This window comes from Parambassis ranga, chromosome 21 (assembly GCF_900634625.1).
Source record: "Parambassis ranga chromosome 21, fParRan2.1, whole genome shotgun sequence".
NCBI classification, from domain to species: domain Eukaryota; kingdom Metazoa; phylum Chordata; class Actinopteri; family Ambassidae; genus Parambassis; species Parambassis ranga.
In genome coordinates, this window is record NC_041041.1 from 8,767,172 (window position 1) to 8,791,562 (window position 24,391).

Genomic DNA, 24,391 nt, shown 5'->3' on the forward strand with positions numbered 1-24,391 from the left:
TGACTGAGATCAGTGCAAATGAAAAAAAATGAAAGTACTCAAGTAAAACGTAGTATAGTTCCTCAACATGTAAAGTGTAGTGACAATAGTGGATTAATAGTATTTATTAGGAAATGACAAAGAAAAAGGGGGGGTGTCATATTGAGTATTCATTAGTATTGCAACAGCATGTTAAGAGTGTAAAACATTTTGTAAAAAAAAAAAAAAAAAAAAAAAAAAAAAAACCTCAAGAGGTGGATAATACTGAGAGAAGCACAGAGAGTGGACAATATTACACCCAGTAATTAAAAAGAAAGAAGGAAAGAAAAAACCTCCTACAAAGTGAGCAAGAGGAGAGTTTAAAACACAAACTTCACCAAGTTGTGCTCAAAACACAATCACAGAGGAAATGATGGGGTGGGGGAGTAACAAGAGACCCTGCAAGCGGTTTTAAAGTCAGAGTTCACTCTTCAAATTACATTTACAGAATATACGTATATATATATACTGTATATATATATATATATATTTTTATATACATACAGAAAAAAATATTCCCCAAAGAAAAGGTTGAGATATAAGAGACCACTAAAAATGCAATGAAGTGAGGAGAAAAAAATCTTGCGCTGGAAAAAAGTATCATTATTCTATTTACAGATGCACCTGGCCACCTTTTTCCTATAAAAATATTATCCAATTTATTATTATTATTTTATTAATGGTAAAATTGTTGAGCAAATGGGCTTTACCATCAGTTCAATACAATGTAAACTGTGCTTACTTAACCACTGTCTTCTACCCCAGTCATAATGGCATTGTAGAATTTACATATACAGTATGATTTGGTGTGAAACCACAATGTGACAGCAATACACGGTCTATTAGAGTGGTAGAATAATATGTTAGTCACTGCTTTTCTTTAAAAAATATGATCTGTTCAATGATGCACTGAACACAACCAGTAGTGTGACTAATTATCTGTAATGTGATGTGTGTCTGAGACAACTTAGACCAAAGGTGGATTTTTACTTATGCTGTGAAAAATGTCCTCATGATATGAATAATCAAAGCAGAGAGAGTGAAAAAAAAGAAATAGAGCACACACTATAAATACAGTTACTCTGTCCCAGTTCAGGAGTTAGACCCTCCGAAGTCCTCATTTCTAGGCCGGATAGGTCTTAATGGACAGACACGGGTTGTCCCATTTCAAACATCTCAAAAAAAAAAGTAAGCCAGGTTTTACTTTAGAGGACCTAACTGGTTTATCACTGGTTTAGCCTTCATTGGCACACAATCAATTGTGCACCAGTCAGTCTAATCCTGACACATTAACTGAACCATGTAAAAATGCTACTGCAACATTAGGTTTACATTTATCACAGAGGCTTACTGCAAAACATATTTGATCTGGTCTGGGTAAACCCTGCTAGTTGCTCCCCACATGGTGAAATCTGACCCATATAACCACTGATATTTCAAATGTCTGGAAACAACTGCTGGGTGAGAACCTGGAGAGTTGATGAGGCATGCCTGAACACACCTGTAACCATGATGCTGCTGTTTACTTGGTGAGCCATCAGCACTGAGGCTGACCATCACACAGACAACCACTTTTTCCACATTAACTTATTGCATGGCTACTAGTGACATTTGACAATGACATCTTTTCATTTCATGTCTGTTTGGGTCGTATTCACTCATCGCTCAACTTCTCAGTTTTCCACAGTAGAACAGTGTTTGCTACATTCAACTCTACAGTCCCCTCAGAGGAGAAAGATGGAAAGAACGGCAATTAACTCTGGTCTCCTCTGCCAGTTACAGTGCACTTGCACTTTCTCCCCTCCTAGCTTTTGTAACATTGATGCATTGGTTGGGTAACATTTCTTGAATGCTAATACCGTGGTTTAACCTCACTGCAGGATTACAACCTATTGCCTGTCGTTCAGAGTTTCTCAGCTGGTGCCCTGGGTGAGATGTTGGGTAACATGATTTCCCCACAGAACAACAAGGGAAAGTGGATGAATTAGCATTCAAAAAGCTAAAAGCCCCTTGTGACGGTTGCCGGTTGAGAGCTCCAGCAGGTTTTCTCCTCTAGAAGATTGGCTTTATTTTTCCGTAGAGATCTATAACAAAACCTTTTGGTCGACTTGCTCTCATCGCTCTTAGATTCAGGGCCCTACAGTAGTCTATACATACCAATACGCAATGGGTGATGGTTTAAAATATTCTTACATAACATTACTTTCAACACAAAGGGGACGGTTTTACTGCACTATTTTTCACAAAGCATGTGCACATAAGTGTAAATTCAAACTAGTATATCTGGAACCAGTAAAACAATCACAATTTCAGAAAGTGTAAGAGTGTAAGACAGCAGATCAAGTACAGGTAATAATTAAGCTCAACAGAAGAAAGCCAAAGTGATACTCAACACAGTAAAATTCTCTATAAAAATTCACATTTCTGTTGAGCTGCACATTTTATGTGTGCATCCAGTGTGGTAATTATGGCACTAATCCATCTTCCATTATGCTTTTTATTTCTATAGGTCTAATGTCCCTTTATGAGGTGGCAACTTGTGTCTCAGCTGCGGCTCGACTGGATGATTATTATTCCCCATAAAACCTGAGAGGTGGAGAAAACACTGCGCCACGGTAACATCTGTGTTCATGACAGTAAATCCCCATCGCGGCTCATCTGAATCTTTAAATAAAGAGGCACAATGTTGTGTAACAGTTCCTGTGTATTGTACAGTGTGTCAGCAGTGAAAAGCGCACAGGGATTATTAAGCCTTTAATGACATGATCACCTATGAATCAGGGTGAACATGGATTCAATCTGGTATTAGAGTACGTTTAGAGTTTTATTGCGATATCAATAAAGAATAAGTTAATCCAGGTAATCTCTGTTTTGGCTTGAGATTTAATAATTACAGGTGAGATGTTAGTAGACTTGAAAAGAAGAGTTTAAGAATGAGAAGTATATGTATAATGCTTCGTCCAGTGGACCACATTGGGATGATATTTTGGGAAAACCCATAAAGTAAACAGTGGTTCATTCCACATGAATTACACAATGTGTGTCAAGTGAACATACCTTCAAATATGAGACTGTAAATTAGGGATGCATTGTATTTTTGTCAGCCTATTGCAAATGCTGTTATCATCCATATGCACATATTTTTTCTACCTAACCACAGTAAATATAAAATCCTTCTGGTAGTGGAATGACTATATTAACATGGGTAACTGAATTTACTGAGTCCAGTAGGATACTGAAATCGAAACACATAAGCTCCTTTAAGAAGGCCATACCTTTAAACTGCCGTGCCATGCACCAATGTACATGTTAAATTGACACACATATGTGTAAATCATGGTGAAACCTCCATTTGTCACTTGACCACCATACATATTAATTCCAAATATATTATGTTCCATTAGAAAAGGTAGGACTTTGTCTGTCTATTGAACGATGCAACTGAGGTGCATTATTACATTTTTAATATTCTGACTTCAGCATTCTTGTGTTTTTAGCTGTTTCTTGTGCATACAGCAGCTTTATCAAAGCACAATATTATATGCCTTGAGTACATCTTTTACCCAGTGAATTAAATACCTAAGCAAACAACAAGAATGAGCAATGCCAGAAGTGTCCACAAGAGAAGAAAAAAAAAAGAATACATGAAAGTGATAGCTACCTGGGTACTGAACATTTAAAACTTTGTTATGCTTATTATCACCATGTCCAGCCCAGCTCATTAAGGATCATGAATGGCAATGCTTCTGTTGTGTCACTGTTTAAAAAAAACATACATACATACAAAATGCATGAAATGCTGCATAAAATGAGAATAACAGCACAGTCATTTAGCTGTGCAAGAGCATTAAGTGCTATTAAATTATCAACTCCTGCCTAAATTAGCCTTCAAAGTCATTTTATGACAGATGTTCCATCAGAGTTTAATGTGGCATCTGGCAGTAGTGTACTAGTACAGAAAGCTAGCTATCAGTAGATTCAGCAGTGTCTCACCATTAATGTCAAACAACAATACAGAAGAAAGTATCCCATTTTCTCTCTCTGTTCCACGGTAAACCCTCAGAGACAGAGTAAGTCGTGACTAAAGTTAATTTTCTGATGCACAAAAAAATCAGTTATATTTGTCTAGATGTACTTTAAAAACCTTTCCAGACGGAGCTCAGTCCACGCACCCTTTCTTCAAGATCATGTCTATCTGGTAATGACATGTAATTGGCTTATTTACAGCTCTGCAAAGTTAGCCCCTTTGCCATCTCCACAGTGCTCTTTTGTTGATTTTCCTATCCTTCATTAGTCAAATACAGTGTAAGACAGAGTAAACAGATCCCTGATGAATAAGAAGAAAGAACAAAACCTATGATATAAATCTTAAACCCCCCTTTATCCACAAGTCCCTGGTAAAAGGAGTGTCCACCCAAGGCACCGCTTCTACTGAAACATCATGTCTTGTACTGCAGATACCATTATGTATGTCGGTCACAATGCTGCTTACAGTGATATGAAGTGAACTGGACAGTTTGCTGGATCTTCTGACAACAGTGAGGAGCAATACACAAAACTGAGAAATCATGCCAATAACCTTCCAAATGCTTTCAACCAGGTGATACCTGGATGACACCACAGCTGTGTTGACATTTTCTTTCCTGTCGACCCTTTTTCTGGCTGCCATCGTCAGCACGCTCTTTCTTCTAGCACAAGGTCAATTGAGCTACTACCTGCGAATACATTTCAAGTGGCAGCCAGCTTATCTGTCTGGTTGTATACTTATGTATGAATAAATGTATCGAGCCCACAGGCATGTTTACATGTTTTGGGTATGAAATCAGCTGTGTGGTGGATTCCATTGCTGGCACAGGGAAGTCAAAGAAGCCTACATGTGCAGGCATGCAAGCCACATCTGGGCTTTTCAGCATGACTGCAGGGTTTGCTGGTAAGTCACGACACAACTCCGTGTGCATGTGTCATTTGACTGACTGCACAATTAATGGATATCACAATGTGCACATCTAGCTGGGGGGAAAAATGTTCCACTAAGACAAGGTGAAGAGTAAATATGGACGTACAAAGAAAAGCATGTAAGGTCATGAATAATCCTCTTTGGGCTAACCTCAGTTTCTTCCTTCTTTCCTCCTATTAAATGTCTCTCTTCCTCAGATTGATTGTGTTGTTTATACACATTTCTGGTGCTAAAAGTGGCAGGACAGTTTTCTCCAGGACAGGACCGACTGCAAAGAGATGTCTGCTTTCTTTATGGTTTCGCATCTAAGGATGAAGTTAATAAACCTGTGCCGAATGAGGCTGTTTGTAACTGTTATTGTAGTCCTGTCATGATTTTTTTGTGTGTAAGAATACATGATTTTCAATCAGACATGACAGAGAAGTGTTCAGGAAAGGTGCAGGTGATTCCCGGTTGAGAAGTACTGCATGGAAAAGAGAGGACTATTTAATGTCCATTCACCTCCACCCATTTCCCTCTAACTCATCCCTCCAGTGTGCTACAGGTGGGTCACTAAACCACAGTGTTCCTCTGTCTGTATGGAGGGGGTGGCAATACATTGCCGGCTTTCATAGCAGCCTCGGACAAATATTCCTGGTTTTCAGCCACAGCAGGGCGAATGCGTCCATTCTGCCGGTAGAAGAAGCGTGTGCTGCAGTCCTGCAGGTACTCAGGGTTGTGCAGTGAGGACTTGGGAGGGAGACTGTGCTGCCAGTATTCAGGATTGTCAAAAGTGGCTTTCTTGCCTTTCTTATCAAACATGATGGTGCTGGTTGTGATGCCTGAGTGCAGAGCGTGTCCTGAATGCCCTGGATGGAGGGTGTGCGATGGATACGATGGGTGGGGGAGGTGACCGGGGGGTACCACATATCCAGTGGAGGAAACAGTGTGGCCCGATGCAGATGGGTTGACTGTCGACTGCAGTATTGATTGTGCAGCAGAGGTCGTGGGGCCCGAGATGGAGACTGCGCCTGCCAATCCATTCTTGTCCCCGGGATTGAGGAAGGTGTTTAGGTACAGTGGCTCATTAACATACTCGTCATCACCGTGTACAGACTGGCATTGGGCAGCTGCAGCACTAGCGGCGGCGGCAGCAGCAGCAGCGGAGGTGTGGCAGCTCGCTCCATCAATCACTGTGTGGGCGTCACCATTCCTACGACGTGTAACGAAGGGGTTCTCCTCTATCGGGTTTAAGTAATCTGGAAATAAAAAGAAAGGATTTGTTAATACTATGCAAACAATTAATATGAGGTATGAAAACCGACGAAGCAACCTGTGTTTTTCTTTTCTCTCATGGCAGTCATGTAGGGATCCTGGTCCTTATCTCCTTTTGCTCCTCGTTCTGCTAAAAGACCGGTTGGATCAGCACTGTAACGCTGTCCACTGCTGTCCTCCGCTCCTCCTGAGGGACCAAAAGACAGAAACGTAGCTTAAAAAATGGACCTTTAAAACCTTAAATTACACAACCCTGATACAGAGGGGCAGAATCTCCCATATGTGTGCCCTGTATCAGGTTTGTTTGTGACGGCACTCTGAGGCAGAGCTATAGTCAAGTACGCTTCAGGGGTTTGTAGGTTTTGGTGACCTGAGTTGCTCTTTATATTCTGACAATAGATAGATGGCAAATAGCTGCATTAGTGATATTGCGCCCTTCTATCCTTTTAAATTACTTCCGTGCACAATCATCTTACAATGAATGCACAATAAGTAGATACACATATTTTTAACACTTGCTGAAGTACATAAAGAAATGACAAAGAGTTACTCTGTACGAGAAACATAGACTAATTCACAAAGGCATCACAAAGGCCTTCAGTCATCACATTTTAAAAAGAGAAATTATCTCATTTACACACAGGTGTTGCAGTTCTCTTGTTATGTGTGTTCTATTCAGTACCGCATATGACAAAACAAAGTATCCCAATGCAAAGAGAATTCAGGGAACCATGCTGGTTTTTACTGTTTGTCTGTTAACAGTCAGTTGTGACTGCTGCTCCTGGACAACATTCTGTTGTTACCTGCGATGAGAACTGAGCCAACCCCGAGGGTGCTTGACCTCGGCGATGCCTGTTTCCTCAGAGTGCCGTTGCAGCGAGGGTCATCCTGGTTGCCACGGGCAAATCCGCCAACAATTTGCCCCCCTGAAGCGAGGTCCTGTGGAGGGTGGCAGCCCCCGGATACAGGTGGAACTGACATCACTCTGGGGAGGGTGGCCAGCATGTCCTCCATGCTGAAACTGGGATCCTGGCAGCCATACTGGTTCTGAAAAGAAAAAGAAGAGAGAAAGGTTTTAGTTAGGAAAGCACTGCTGGGACAAGAGGCTAAATTTCAATTTGCCCAAACAAACCCCATGAGATAAATACAAGCAAGAAGAGTTATGTCAAAGGTTTTTTAATTCTTCTCTAGGGAGTATTAAGGTTCACCTTTGTTGTCAAGTGACAAAAAATGTAATCCTGTCTTTTTTTCATTGTAAAAGTGCAGGTTAAGCATAAAAGTACAAGAAACAAATGAATAGAACAAACACAAGGTGATGGTGCAAAATATTGTGAATTATAAAACTGACAATTCAAGTACTTTGTACCATTGTTCCTGTGTAATTTTCAACTATGACAGGCAGGGGAGACAAACAGCAGTGCCAAACAATGATATGACAGCATGACTGCCAAGGACAATTTAATTAAAAGGATTTTAATTAAAAGGCTCCATGCAGCAAGTCTTAAGTAGCCATATCAGCCCTGCCCTGCTGTGTGCATTTGTGTCTGCGGTTATAACAAAAAAGTGTTTTTCAGAGCCTCAGTGGGAGCTTTACTCTGATTTATCTTTGTTCCCTCATTTCTCCAGCAAGAGGTTTGTTTCCCGTCTTACATTTCCTTACTTAGTTTCCCTTTCACTGTGTCTGAGAAGTCTGCAAGCATACCAAGAAGACAGGAAATCCACTATTTTCCTCGTTGCACTTATTTTTCCTTGTTGACAAAATGGAAAAGAGGCCTTATATTCCTTTTTTTTGGACTGTGAGTGATGGTGCAGGTTGTGAATCCAAAGAATCTGACATTATCTTAAATTTCTGACTCATATCTGAGGAGAAAGACATAGTTATATCAACAATTAACTCAGAATTTTGAGGTTTCTTTTTTACTAAGACTTTTTTTCTTGAGTGTGCCACACCCAGATTCATTTATTTATTTTATTTATTTATTTATTAAGGCATACAACTGGAGAATGACACTTGTAAAAAGACAGAATCATTGTTTTGTATCCTTTTCATCACTCAGGTATCACTTGAGGTCTCATTTTCTCATACAGTGCACTGACTGTAAGTCTGAGAGGCTCCAGAGATCATGCTGCATTCTCATTATACTGTACTTACAGTATATATCTACTAAATCTTGACTCATCATGTTTTTATCTTGTCTTAATATTCTAATTCAGAGTACCATCACACTCTGTACATAAAGGTCAATTATGAAACTGTTTAAACACTGACACCACAGGATTAAAAAACAGAACAAGTCCTTTAGTCAAAGGTTCCTCAAAGTATATTAATATCATGTCAGAAGTTCCCGTAGTTATCACCATGCAGTTGTATGTATGTGTAAATATTTTGTTGTCTACAGTGATTTGGTTCATTACAATCATCGACATGATTTATGTAGATGAATGTAACTGTAATGAATCACATTAATTCAGCATCCAAACTAATAACAAAGACCCAAAACAGTGCAGAGTAATTTTTTCAAATATTATGCAAATAAATAATCTTTCACCCTCAGAAATGCACCAGAGAGAGTTGGAGACATGTCTCTCATTGGCATTCAGTAGGCATTTCTATCCTGACACAAACACAGGGGGATATTAGAATACAAAATGGCTGAATTCTGGCTGTGTGACTGGTTTCGTGATAGATGTGAGTCCAAAAGAAAGAACATTTGAACAGTCGAAGAACTGCGGAGATCTGGCTGTAGAAGGCAATTACCATAGTTCTACAATGGAGTATAAGACGAAGGAAAACAGACAGAGGATGAAGGATGAAAGTGAAACGGAGAAAGCTGCGTGAGTGCAGTTTTAAAACTTCAATCTTTTGTGCTTTAACAGGAGAGTCCTGCAGTACATGCTGAGAAAACTCATTCCCGCATCACTTTAGAGGCCATCTGAATGATCTGAATGACTAATTTGACTTTATATTGTCTCATTTTTCATGGTTCAGTGCCAGTCGCCCTGCTGCTTCACTGGTAATAAGAAATGGCAATCAGAAGCTCATGTCAAATTAAAATAGAGGCAACTAAAATATAATTACTGCAATGAAACAAATATAATAATATCATTCTGAGCTTATAAAATATTTCAAGGACTTGAAGAAACAATACACAGCACTCACTGACATAAAAACGGGACTGGAAAACAAAGGTAGAGGTTTTAGGTCTTTTAGTACTTGCCCCCTTTTTTATACTTTGGTGTCCTACAATCACACTTGAAGCAATCGATGCTTTTATTCTGACAGGATCTGAGTGCTGGATCATAAATTATTAAAACAATTTAACTTCAATTTCACTTGTGCTGGAAAAATCTTCAACAATGCAGAGGCGAACAATACACTTGACAGTTTGTTGACTGCTTAAAAACCTGCTTTGATAGCATCTTTGTTTGGAAGGATTATGAATATCAAGTTCACAAAATAAGAAATTAAATCTGGCAGGGATGTGGCATGTGGTCACATCAGAGATAAACTGAACTGTAGGTCAACTGGTACACTTTTCAGTCAGTGTAAAAAAGGTTCCTAACAACAAGATGAGGAACTGAAACACCATTTCAGATACTACAGAAAATATACACAAATAATATTTTACTGTATATTCATATTGATGTGTATAAAGCATCGTAGCCAAGAGCCAAATAAGATGAACTTCTGCCCTTTGCCTCGTGATAATCACAGATTGCAGAAAGAAAATACCTTGTTGGGGTCCATGCGTGTGCGAGGAGTGTACGCCAGTGGTGGAATGTTGTAGGAGTGGGGTACCAGGTACTCCTCAGCGTCCATAAGGTCCTCCAGTTCCTCCTCATCTAAGAGGCTCTGGAAGAACTTGCTGTCATTGGGGCTGGGCAACTTCATGCGATCATCACCCTGAGAAAAGGCTGATGATTTCAGTCTGAGGTGTATGTTAACACCGTACTCATGTAACAAAGACATTTGCAGTTTTTACATTTCACAACTCATTTTATAAATATTAGACTTGGAACAAAAAACACCAAGTATACAATATTTGACATTTCACCTTGCTGCAAGTTGCCAAATTTTGGAGACAATGGCCAACAAATAATCAACAGAGAAGGATGGCATTGATGTTTACACCACAATCCTGTTGTCACAGGTGTATGCACTGTACCATCTGTGCAGTGATATAGTTCTTATATAGTATATATATAGTATAGTTCTTATGAGGAGTACCTGAGCCAGGATTGTGTGTATATTGTTGCTCAGAGAAGACAGAAGCTAGATATCAATACCAACAACACATCGCATCAAAACATTGTAGATGATAACTAGCACTGCAGGACACATAAAAAAATCTGTTTGGCGGGGCAGTTAAACTGTCCCTTTCACTGGAAACCCACCTGAATGACCAGGTATCTTTGTGGATCGCGAGCCATCCGAGTGAACTCTGCTGCCAGCTCCTTAAATTTGGGTCGACTGTCTGCATCAATCATCCAGCCTAGCAAAAAAAAATATTGGTATTAAATGCTTATGTATATAAACCCTGTGCATGTATGTTTTTTTTTTCCAATAGCTCTTGACTTTAAATTTAACCCCTCAAGAAAACATCCTCTGCTGTTTCTACGTCAAGTTCAAATTATTTCTGTGAACTCTGCATGTATAAGTGTGTGGTGGGAGGGGGGGGCAGTATGCTTTGTGTGTGTCTGTGATGATCAGTCGGTGCAGTTCTATAGACCTTACACTTTGGTGGTGATGGATTCTGCCTACGCAAGATTGGGTCAAATATGCATAACATGTTCTTTTCAATGTCATTTGCATGAAAGCTTTGATAATAATTTGACTACCGGTAGCTTATATTGTATAGTGGGAATATGTCAACATAAAAAGGTCTGTATGACTAAAACGGGTCAAGAAGGTTAGTACTACAGCACCAATACAACCTTTTTACAATCTCACCAAATCTGCACACTAATTTGTGCCAATGTTAATTATAAAAGAGTAAAATGGATACTAATAATATCACATATGTTGTGTTTGCCTTTATATCTAACTACAGATTAGTTACATTGTGGGTTCTCTGTTTTATTTGCTTCTTCCAATTTAAAGATAAATACTGTTTCATTACTAAAGTGGCCATATGGAGCAATGTACTCTTCTGCCAATTTCCCTGTGAATACATGGGTACAATGCCAAAGCAAACATGTGATCTGGCCTTGAGCAGAGCCTGTAGGTATCCAGGGAAATACCACACAGAGCTTGAAAGAGAGAGATGTGGCTGTTGAAGCACGCAGTTCGCCGTACAAGAGATCTTACATTTAAAAGTGTTTGTTTTTCATCTTAGAGCTGAATAAACAGTAGTAAAATCAAATGAATATGAGGAAGCACATGTATGTGTAGCTGATTACAATATGTGCAAAAAGAAGGCAGGTTACAGGCAGGTGACAGTGACCTCTCCCTGCTGAGTGCGTGTCTGGTTGCCAGGTTGGCAGAGATTCAGGGCGACGGTAAAAAGCCAAGGTGACAGTGATGACCAGAGGCTGCAGCTTGGAGAGCACAGGACAAGGCCGGGGTGACGCTGGCACTGAGTCTTTGTCCTGGCAGTAACAGCCAGAGGTTACAGTGCCACCTGTGACCTCAGAGCCTGACAGCGTGACAGCAATGACCGACCAATAAAGAGGTTGTTTCCTCACAGCCGGTCAGAAAAATCAGTCCATCTGCAAAAGTTTTACTGCTGTCATCACTGAAATATTTCATGTGTGTAACACACGGCCTGGGTTTGCCTTGTAGATTAGATAGAGACAAGTAACCAGTGTCTGAAAAATAATGGTCCGACATGGGACATGAGCTAATATATGCACATCATCTTTTTTTCTGTTAAAAACAAACAGAAACATAAACCAACTGAAATTCATATTCATTTGCTTTACTAGTGTTTGAAATGCATAAGACTGGCACAACATTGGAAATTAGGTGCTATATTTCTACTCTGCAGTAGATCTGACAGCAGTAGGGCTGACAGACATTTTAACGTGCAGTTATTTGAAATTTCTCTCTTGCTAGAGAGGCTGTCTGAATCTGGTCCAAACCTTCAGACACAACAGATCAATATGCCAACAGGCAAATTACTAGAAGATATTACACAAAATAACAGAATCTATCTGGAAAGCTTGCAATTCTCAAAATAATGATGTTGTGACAGAACTGGGACAGAGAAATTTAGAATGTCACCACAGTTGCTTAAATTAAGGGTTGCTGCAGAATCCGGAACAGTTCACCATGTGGACTCAGAACCACCTGTGGCTTACATACATGCATGCATGGGTAAGACCGCCGTCTGGTGTTAAATGAAATGCTTAAATGCGCAGACAAGATTTGTAAAATGTGCGTGAATTATTATTAAAAGGTATTTTTTGCTTTCCCTTGGGTCCTACTTACATTTCACCATGACCATGTAGACATCAATAGTGCAGATGGGCGGCTGAGGAAGACGCTCCCCTTTCTCTAGCAGATCTGGGATATCTCTGGTGGATATCCCATCATATGGCTTCCCTCCAAAGGTCATCAACTCCCAGATGGTTACACCTACAAAGAAGGAGGAGTAAGAAGAGACATCAGTGAAGAAGAGCCAGAAGAGAAAGCACAGACAAATCAAGATGAAGGGAAATGTGAAAGAGGAAAATTAACAAGGACCAAAAAAAAGCCAAGCAAAAATGAACGTAAAAAAGTGATGAGGACAAAAAAAACCACGAGAGATCAAGAGGAGTACAGAAAAGACAAAGGAACAAAACAAAGGATTCACAATAGAAGGTCAAAATAAGAGAAAACAGCTTAACGGCAGACAGAAGATGAGTGTAGGAGAGGAATTAATCACAGCCCTGAAAGTCCTCCAGTGTGAACTTTCAGCACTCTTTGTTGCTAATCACGTTAGCGTTAATCAGCTAATAAATGGCAAGGAGAATAAATGCACACAATAAGATGGAGCTGTAACAGCTTCAGGTCACTGAGAGCCACAAGGGAAATGGATCTCTGTCTCATTACACTGTTATGTATTATTATAATTTTTTGGCAATGTCAGTCTGTCAATATAAATTCTTGATGGAAATGATATTAAAAGGCTTACCGTAACTCCAGACGTCACTCTGATGAGTAAACTTCCTGTAATGGATACACTCCAGTGCCATCCATTTGATAGGCATCTTCCAGATGGAAGAAAAACATTCATATTATTATTACCAAACATAACATAACATAATAAAATCACAGCAGAAATTAGGTTCACCCAGAATTTGAGTCATGCGATGGTTTTGGCTTCCACCACACTGGGGACAAGATGTAAGAATACAAGAAAAAAAGGTTTGATGAAGGAGAAGTCACACACACACACACACACACACACACAAGGTGAGGCTGAACACAGGGCAGTCTGGGATGCAGCTTAACACTGTGATTAGATTTGAAGGCCAATTCTATTGATTACAGTAATGGAGGTTGAGAGGAGGAGGGTGTCGAAGGTTAGAGTGCCTGTCTTTCACTTAGCTGAGGGGATAATAGCACACGCCTCATCGTTGACATAAAGCATGATGGACACACATGGGAAGAGGAGTGAGAGGGGATGAAAATGGGATTTTCTTGAGAAAAGAGGGTTTAAAAACAAAATACCAAAGAGACAAAGGATAAACAAAGATTAGAAGAGGTCAGAAACCTGTGTACAGAGAGAGCCAAGGACGTATTTGTTTACTACGTTTACAGGGTTTTGAAATCTCTCCACCCCAAAGGTAAATAAAACGGTCCAATAGAGCAGAATGGCATTTTGCTCTGCTGAAACTGTCCTCTGTGGCGGGCTAAGTTCCTCCCTCAGGATATGAAACGCTCATTAATGTTAATATTTATGGTTGTCTTTTATAGCCTGTCAATGACACGATCCAAAATAGTAATTTAATAATCTGCAAAAGCAGAAACATCAAACAACAGATAATGAGCAAATACACATGGTCATAAACAGGGTCTGCTCTTTGCAAGATGAAATGATCATACAAAAAGCACTCACAATGGTGCTTTAGTAACACTGCTGCTACTAAAATGAATACCTTATTGACACGAGATACTCTCACGATCTCTTACAATCAGTCACTCAAAAAAGCATTCATTAAATGACTGGTAAAAATAAACCGAGATTTTTAAAAGGAAGAGCATGTCCACATTTTATTCACTGTCTCGCCAGAACATTTTTCTAAATCACTATATCTGGAAGTAGAATCTAATTTGTATATGGATCATTCATCCATCCATTTACTGGACCTGCTTGTCATGTACAGGGTCATGGAAGGGGTGGGGGGGTGGAGCCTCTTCCGGCTGTCAATGGGTGAGAGGTGGGGTACACCCTGGACAGGTTGCCAGTCCACCCCAGGGCTAAACACAGAGATAGACAAACAACCCTTCACACTCATACTAACAGTCAATGTAGAGTATGTGGGGATCATGCTGCTTTTAAATAACACTGCTAAGAAAAAGTTTTAGTTCAGAAAGTTGAGTGAAATTTTGAAAGAATGTTGCAAACAAGCAAGCAACCAAGCAACCAAAGGTCCCTGCTTTTCACAGATAATAATATTTGATGATTTAATAATATATTCAGGAATTGTGCCTTGTTTTTATTTCAGACAGACACTAAAATAAATTGTCTGAAATTGGAGTGAGGTTAAAGCTAAAGCTGAAAAGCGCCTACTGTTGTAGCTACGTGCTATTTAACCTCTAAGACAGAAGATTTTAATGCACTTAGCGAAGAAATAGTTACATAGTGTAGCTGCTGATAGCATGGATTACCTTTCCTCCATCTGCATTGTATTCCTTCTCATTCACATCCAGCAGACGGGCCAGGCCAAAGTCAGTGATCTTGATGTGGTTTGGAGACTTGACCAGAACATTTCGAGCTGCCAAGTCCCTGTGGACCAGCCTTCTCTCCTCCAGATACATCATGCCCTGAAACACACAGACATTATTTGTAATTTTCCATTAAGTTAATTTAGATGCGACTCACATCAGCGGGCGTAAAAAGTGCTCTGAGGTAACCTGCAGCACACACACATGGCAAGTCTGACTCCTGTTTAACATCACCATCTGTCTTCATCTCTATCATCACCACCAACCATCAAGTCCACATTAGAGTTTTTCTAATTATTTGTGTGATCATCATCACTACCGCATTGTTATTTTTATGGTTATAATTCCCATCAATCAACAACTAGACTGTGGAAAAGCCCTCGTAACTGCCAAATGCTTAGCGGTGCAATAAAAGCAGCATCCGTAAGCATCAACCCAGAGGCAGGTTTTCAATTAGGAAGGAGACCCACAGGGGTGAAAGACGCCAGGGTAACAACATTTTCTTCAATACGTTTATTGAACAATTAAGAGACCACAATGGTACTCTTCTTCTCTGTCTCTATTTTAATTAATGATGATTATCAGACCTTCTTATTCTAGGTGTTTACATTTATTCTCAATATGATAAAACCTGATCCCCATCAGAAACCCTTTAAAAGTCAAGCACAGATGGCACTGAATGAATAATTAGACACATTCATACATATATATATATATATGTATATATATATATATATGTATATATATATATATAACATACACTGCTCACCACTATCGAGCCACACTAACACAGCTGTGAATCTATTGATAAGTGAATCATCACACATGCAGACAGGTACGTTCAGTCTGACACAACAATATCCTCAGGCTACAAAAGACTTTTTTTCAGACTTGTGTTACACATCCAAAGTCTACACCGTCTACTGGGCATCACTTGTGCAAGAGTAGGAGCTGAAGAGAAAAAAAAAATAAAGGGAGGGCGGGGGACTATTTTTAAATTGAACGAGCAATAACAGAATCCACTTTGTTTGAAGTGGCGAGCAGACAGAAAAACGAGGCCTGATTTGAAACCATAACAAATTGGATTTAGCTGGAATGGGCAGGAATGAAAAGAGGAGTGGATGGTGGAGGAAGAGGAGGAGAAGGAGGAGGGCTGCAGACAGGTGGGGTTGAGCTACAGCAGTCTAAGAGGTGAGATTACATTGGTACATCGCTAAGGCTATAATCACACTGCCTCATTTGGCTCCCCCTCAGCGGAGAACATGTGGTTTCACCTGCACATTTACATACAGCACCTGCACCTGCAGCCCACACGGAGATACACCCGCACACATGACTAAGACTCAATGTTGAGCTGCTAGAGAAAAAAGATTCTAGTGAAACAGCACATGCTATTGTCATGCATAGTTTACAGTATATAATTTGCATAATGTACTTCAGATTGAGATATTCCATAAACCTGAAGCTGCCAGCCTGTAACTCACACCTGATTCAAGAAGCATGTAAGCAGCTGCTCTTTGCATAAACAGGCCAGTTCAACTTCAAATCTTACATTTTATAAAGGATTTGAAGGGAAGTGTATTGACATGCACAGGGTCAATACACCTTAAACAGTGTTAAATAATGTAAGATCCTTCCATCTGCAACAAACTTCTCTGCCATGTTTCTTAGCTTCTGTGTTGATAGGTCGAGATTTCACATACTGTTTGAATAATCAGGATTGGCTGCAGTGCAAAAAAAAAAAGAAAAAAAAAGATGTTGATCAAACTGAAAACACACTGTGCTGAGTATGGTGCTTCATGTGACTTCCTTCTCCTCTCTAGAGCACTGATACAGGCATACATTACACAAACTGCAGCAGAAAGTGCTGAACTGTAATGGACCTAAGCTAACCCGTGCTGGCCACCTCCTATGGCTGCCAAACAACTGAACAGCATGTGTGTGTATGTGTGTGTGTCATGGTACACACTGCCAGGTTTCTGACAGATTCTTATTTGTACATAAATCGCGCCCAGTAATCTCCTCAATTTTCGAGACAATTAAGCAGTGGAGGGAGAATGGATGGCTTGGCAACCTGTGAATTTTAATTTGCCAGCACAATGAGATTGAGATTGTGTGTGTGTGTGTGTGGAGAGCAGGAAGTGGCTGCAGACATGCAAAAGGAACAAACTTTTTTTTTCCCCCTTTTTCTACCCGGTTGCTCGCATTCACTGCCCTCCCATGTGGACATGACGAGTGCAACTCACTGCCAGAGGTTTGTAATTGCAGCAAACCTAGAAGCGAAAGGCAGGCTGGGGTGGCAGCAGAGGAAGCTGCATTTCAGGTAAGCTTGCCACCAGAGAAAATCCACGGGCTTCAGACAGACTCTGTTATGATCGCACCTCCAGACGAGGGCTGCTTTCCAATCAGTGGGGATCAGGCCTATGCCCTAAACCCTAGCACACGGAGATTTTTACATGGGGAAACAAGCCAGGGAGGAAAATCTGTAGAATAGCTGGAAGCAGGAAATTCAAGGCTTTGAGTCACCAACAAAAGGTTTTCAGGAAATATACAATCGGTAGCAGTATGTTACAAAAACCTGAGCACAAATAATGCTTTTCTTATTTTATAATCAGAACTACAGGTTTGTATACCTTGAACATGACCTAGAACATTATGTTAACACCGTGAAGTTGACACTTGACCTTTTTATAAAATGCCATTGTAGGTTATTGTTAAAATGACAAAATGTCTTTCTTTATGTCTAAAGACTGATAGAGAGGGACTCGTCCAGCCGCTGGCCAAAGCTACCACCGGCGTGGAGGCATCATAAAATGGTTTTAATAAAGAGATGTATTTTTTAACCTTAAAAAATGATTACAAAATCATTTTAATGGCATATCAACTCATAACGGTGTAAACGGTGTGTGAACAAATTCACAGGTACTATATAATTCATGGGGAAGCCTCCCATAGCAACAAGTGTTTACACCAGCAGTCATAAGAATGTCATAAGGGAACATAAAGAAAGCATATAAGCAGTCATAGAGGTATTATATACAGAACCCTCTCAACACTCCAGAGAATTACTACTCCCTTGGATCATATGCTGATGCCCCCCCCCCACCCCCCGGTTATTTGTGCCTATTCCGCAGAGCCATGCAAACAAAACCCAAGTGGACGGTACTGTCCTCAGATGTGTTTTTGCGAAGACAGATTTGTCGGCGAGTGGCAAAGGGCTGGAGATTAAATCAATGGAAAGACACCGAGGTGAGGTGGTGCCCATTTTTCACCGACTGGCACTTCCCACTGTTGTTTACTCTGGCAGGATAGACACACACATGCGGAGGCACACAAGAGGAAGCTGTCAACACATATAAACACCCAGCAGATACACACACACACAGAAATCCATAATCATGGGGTTTATCCTGAATAATGTTATTCATGAGGAAACATTTTTAATGAGACTGAACATCCAGCAGAGGCTCTGTAAAGCTCTGGTGTGTTCCCTTTCTTTAGGGTTTGTGTGTGTGTGTGTGTGAGGTGACTGCCTACTGTAGCAGTGTAGAAGTGACGCTTCTTACTGTGGGTTTATTGTTGTATTTCACTGTACGCTGTCTATGATCACCTCATCATAACACTGTATTACAAATACTGTGATTTATCAGTTGAACTTTTACAATTTTATTTAAGCAAAGCAAAATATTTACATAGCATGTTGCTTGTTGCAAGAATTTTCTTCAGGATTAATAAAGTTTTATCTTATCTTATCTTAGGTGATAATTGAAACCAAAAGTTTTAACATAAACCAGGTTTAGTTGATGAGTTGGTCTCTAGATAGATAGATAGATAGATAGATAGATAGATAGATAGATAGATAGATAGATAGATAGATAGATAGATAGATAGATAGATAGATAGATAGATAGATAGATAGATAGATAGATAGATAGACAGTCTGTTGTTTGAAGTATGACACTGTGAAAAATATTGTCCTAAACCATCCTTACTATTTTCATGACAAACTGCAGCTCTTTGAATGGGATTGTTCCTCATTTAGGAGATTGAGTGTGAGAAAATGGATCATCCACACCTTTATACTCGATCATTTTGTTCATACAGTGGGGAAAAAAAGTATTTATTCTGCCACCAATTGTGCAAGTTCTCCCACTTAAAAAGATGAGAGAGGCCTGTAATTTTCATCATATGTATACCTGAACTATGAGAGACAAAATAAGAAAAGAAAATGTAGAAAATCACATTGTAGGATTTTTAATGAATTAATTGGTAAATTCCTCAGTAAAAGAAGTATTTGGTCACCTACAAACAAGCAAGATTTCTGGCTCTCACAGACCTGTAACTTTTTCTTTAAGAGGCTCCTCTGTCCTCCACTCGTTACCTGTATTAATGGCATCTGTTTGGAGTCGTTATCAGTATAAAAGACACCTGTCCACAACCTCAAACAGTCACACTCCAAACTCCACTATGGCCTAGACCAAAGAGCTGTCAAAGGACACCAGAAACAAAATTGTAGACCTGCACCAGGCTGGGAAGACTGAATCTGCAATAGGTAAGCAGCTTGGTGTGAAGAAATCAACTGTGGGAGCAATTATTAGAAAATGGAAGACATACAAGACCACTGATAATCTCCCTCGATCTGGGGCTCCACGCAAGATCTCACCCCGTGGGGTCAAAATGATCACCAGAACTGTGAGCAAAAATCCCAGAACCACACGGGGGGACCTAGTGAATGACCTCCGGAGAGCTGGGACCAAAGTAACAAAAGCTACCATCAGTAACACACGGCGCCGCCAGGGACTCAAATCCTGCAGTGCCAGACGTGTCCCCCTGCTTAAACCAGTACATATCCAGGCCCGTTTGAAGTTTGCTAGAGAGCATTTGGATGATCCAGAAGAGGATTGGGAGAATGTCATATGGTCAGATGAAACCAAAATAGAACTTTTTGGTAAAAACTCAACTTGTCGTGTTTGGAGGAGAAAGAATGCTGAGTTGCATCCGAAGAACACCATACCTACTGTGAAGCATGGGGGTGGAAACATCATGCTTTGGGGCTGTTTTTCTGCAAAGGGACCTGGACGACTGATCCGTGTAAATGAAAGAATGAATGGGGCCATGTATCGTGAGATTTTGAGTGAAAACCTCCTTCCATCAGCAAGGGCATTGAAGATGAAACGTGGCTGGGTCTTTCAACATGACAATGATCCCAAACACACCGCCCGGGCAACAAAGGAGTGGCTTCGTAAGAAGCATTTCAAGGTCCTGGAGTGGCCTAGCCAGTCTCCAGATCTCAACCCCATAGAAAATCTTTGGAGGGAGTTGAAAGTCCGTGTTACCCAGCGTCAGCCCCAAAACATTACTGCTCTAGAGGAGATCTGCATGGAGGAATGGGCCAAAATACCAGCAAAAGTGTGTGAAAACCTTGTGAAGACTTACAGAAAACGTTTGACCTCTGTCATTGCCAACAAAGGGTATATAACAAAGTATTGAGATGACATTTTGTTATTGACCAAATACTTATTTTCCACCATAATTTGCAAATAAATTCTTTAAAAATCCTACAATGTGATTTTCTGGATTTTTGTTTCTCATTTTGTCTCTCATAGTTGAGGTATACCTGTGATGAAAATTACAGGGCTCTCTCATCTTTTTAAATAGGAGAACTTGCACAATTGGTGGCTGACTAAATACTTTTTTTCCCCACTGTATACAGGGCATTGAAATAATTCCAAATTCTCCAGGAAAGGCAAAAAAAAAAAAAACTCAGCTGCAGGCTATTACTGAACATCGACACGGTGCTACAGCCAAATTTAAATAGTTGCTATAATTGCTGCAAATATCCTGTAGCTAAAAAGCCCAAAGACATAACCAACCATTCAGAAACATCCACAGGAGCGCTGAGTGTTTGACCCTCAAAATGATATAAAATTAAATAATAACCCACCTAAGTGGCAGCAGACTACATCACAGGTACAGTGTGTGCGTGTGTGTGTGTGTGTGGCTTGGTTTTAAATTGAAATTACACCACATGTTAATAAGTGACCTAGGTGTTTTTACTTGTTTCTAAATCCAAAGCCAAGGACTCCAGCTCTGTGCTGACAGAAGACACTGGCTGTTAATGTCATCCATCCATGCTAGTGCAACAGAATTATATATACCCTTGTCTTATTTGACAAATGTTGAGGGTAACAGTGTTCGTACAGCATATCACAAAGTACACAACACCAAAAAAAGCCATGATTACAATGACAACACTGACTATTCAGCAGGAAGAGAGCATGACTCCTCTGTGCATTGTTCTTTTTTCCTCTCTTTTAATTGTTCTTCTTTTGGCTCATTTTAACAGGCATACAAGTATTTCTGGAGGGCACAGGATGTTTAGTGACTGTCTATTTTATGTTGTCATATTGGGTGTAACGGTGCAGTTTTTATTGGAGGCTTGTGACATCAGCACAGCATCTGCTTGATGCAGCACATGTTTAATGTATATGGTTTGGATATAAAAAGATCCCGGTGGGCATGGAAGATGGTGAATCACTGTTTAAGGAATGAGGTGAAACGAATCAGATCAACGTGGAGGAGAGAAACTGAGAGAGGAAAAAAGAAAAAAGGTGGGGGGGGGGGAGATAATATGACAATAATGATGAAAGCGGTAGGCTTTCATTTCATTTTGAGCTCCCATGTCAGAATGAATTTAGAAAATGACATTAGGGGGCAGCTTGAATAAGAACAATTTGTGTGTGCTCAGAATGGGTTTGCAGTTTGTGAAGGGAAACCTTGTCTGTATACATTTATTCTCTCTGATGAACAGTGAATTCTTTTTTTTCTCTCTATCCTACTTACAGCATAGAGGAGGGGTTTCTCCGTCTTACGTGAACACAAATACACACACACACACCTGCACACAACAGCAACTGATCTGCCGTAATATGAAATCAGATAGTAAAAGTATGAGATAAATTTTAAATTAAAAAGAAAGACAGATAATATCCCACGCTATCAGCCATAAGAGAACGATATCTTTAAACCCAAACAAATTCTAGAAATGCAAGTGAAAAAGAGTATTTTTTTGTATTCTAAGTGCATCACTCAGATCTGTATTCCCAGCTTTTTTTCAGCAATGATGATGATCATGTTTCTTGCATTCCAGAGCTGTGTGTAGAATTATTACACACTCATACGTATTATATTAGTATGCTCAGACACTCTTCAGTTGTGTGTAAAGCATTCACGGATGCAACAAACTGGCCTGAATCTCTTTGTGGAATTAGGTCTCCCGTCTCTTTCTATTGCTGCTGTCTAATAAAAAAGGGGTTAGAGAAGAGATTCAAATGCCAGCTGAAGTCAAGTTAAAGGCTTTAGTGTTTAACCTGTTGTAGCTAATTTCTGACCTGTGCTCAGGCTGAAGCAGAGAATAGTGCGCTGTTATCATAAAAGATGAGAACATAAGTATCTCGCTCAACCCCCCACTCAGAATCTCATAAATAAATAATTTTATATATATATAAATAAATAAATGTCTAACTAACTTGATTTATTGGGTTATTTATGGGGGGTAAACATTTAGAAATTATGTCATGCAACAGATTTTGTCAAATTATTATGGATGAAGTCTATTTTAAATATATTCCCATCAAACTTAACTAATTAACATAGTATTTAACTTTTATGTTTGTGGTAAAAAAAGGGTGTTCTCTATGCAACAGAATTACAGGCACATTCATTGTATTAATAATCTGGTCATTTAATTCAACAGTTTTTACTCTAAACCCAGGAGAGCTAGCTCAAATTTTTTATTCATTGTGCTCATTCATACGACACAGAGTGCATGTGTGATTGACAGCTCAAATGACTGATAGATTCAAAGCCCTGCCCTCTGTGATGACTTGTAACATTTGTGAATATTTACTGTGTAGTGCTACAATATAGCTGGACGCAAATACGATTTCTCTTCCTCTGATTTTCTCTTCCACTAGTAGAAGGTCTACTGTTGGAAACACGTGGAGTGTGTGGAAATGTTGTTGGAATTGTTTTTTGTTTTCACAACAACGTAAGATTCTCTGATGGAAACCACTGGCTGCAGCTGATCACTATTACATGTTCCTGCAGGATCACCTTCTGCTGCTAACATTACAGAGTGTGTAAACATCAGAGGGCTCGGATCATTTTGTGATCTTGGTAACTGAGATGGTTGGGATCTGACGATGTGATTCTGTGGTGGAAAGGGAGGGTACTTCTGCTGCTGAAGAGCTGTCAAGCAGCCATCACTCTAAATGGGATTCAACCTCTTCACTGTAAGTGGCAGCCGAGCAGGGCTGACTTCACTTTTCTACTGCCAAAGAATTTCCATCAGCTGCCTACAAATGAGCAATTAAAGCTAAAGTCCAGCCAATAAACTGATAGAGGAGTAATATTTGTTGACATAAATAGATAAAAATAGATTAAAAGCAAGAGAAGTCGGAGTATAAATGGTAGGTTAGAGGTCTTTTTTTGTATAGGTCAAATAAAAATTCAATATGCATTTTACCTATAAGGAGTGACAGTTTCTCCTCCTTTGTTTTGAATTAGTGGAATATATTCACACAAGTGTAACAAACAAACAGTGAGTGAGAGAAAAGAATCCATCTTTGAAAGAGAGAGCTGGTGTTGAGCTAATATTTTTGAAGCTCTTTATGCAGCTGGATCTTATGAATGAATGTATGAAGGGTGTCTTTTGACCTCACCACCCACAGAAGGAGGGACAGAGAGGAATGCACAGGCAGAGACAGAAAAATAAAGACTGATAGTGCAGTCATGCAGAAAAAGTAAATATAGCATACTGTATATAAAGCAGATATGCAGGACAATGCAAAATTGTGCCAATATGTGAGAAATGGGCCTATATTTAATCAATAATTAATGGTAGTAAAACAGAATAGTATCATGTGCATATGGATATGTTCTCATTTTCCTGATTCATGTTTTTAATTTTCTTAACGTTTTTAGTTTTACAATTATAGAAGCCTAAAGTGCTTTCAGCATGTCATATCAACTGGAAAGATGGGTGAAGGCTTAGTGGTTGCCATGGCGATGACAGCATATCTTTAACATCTACAAACTGACAGTGTTTAGATAAGGTTAGGAGAAGGTGCAGAATAACACATTTAAGACAGACCGTCCTCAACCCCACCCCCAAAACACACACCCACACACACAGGCACACACACACACACACAGGCACACACACACACACACACACACACACACACACAGGCACACAGGCACACACACACAAACACACACACAGGCAC

At 39.8% G+C, this 24,391-nt stretch overlaps 1 protein-coding gene across 1 annotated transcript in view; it reads right to left on the reverse strand.

The window, feature by feature from the left end:
- Window positions 1-5,357: 5,357 nt before the first annotated feature.
- Window positions 5,358-24,391, reverse strand: part of erbb4b (erb-b2 receptor tyrosine kinase 4b) — a 240,689-nt gene continuing 221,655 nt past the window's right edge. The window contains exons 21-28 of the mRNA XM_028393608.1: window positions 15,045-15,200; window positions 13,345-13,420; window positions 12,660-12,806; window positions 10,625-10,722; window positions 9,963-10,133; window positions 7,033-7,276; window positions 6,288-6,416; window positions 5,358-6,213 (exon numbers count right to left, since the gene is read on the reverse strand). Coding sequence (XP_028249409.1) covers window positions 5,528-6,213; window positions 6,288-6,416; window positions 7,033-7,276; window positions 9,963-10,133; window positions 10,625-10,722; window positions 12,660-12,806; window positions 13,345-13,420; window positions 15,045-15,200 — 1,707 coding nt within the window. The 3' untranslated portion in view covers window positions 5,358-5,527. The remainder of the gene's footprint in view (window positions 6,214-6,287; window positions 6,417-7,032; window positions 7,277-9,962; window positions 10,134-10,624; window positions 10,723-12,659; window positions 12,807-13,344; window positions 13,421-15,044; window positions 15,201-24,391) is intronic.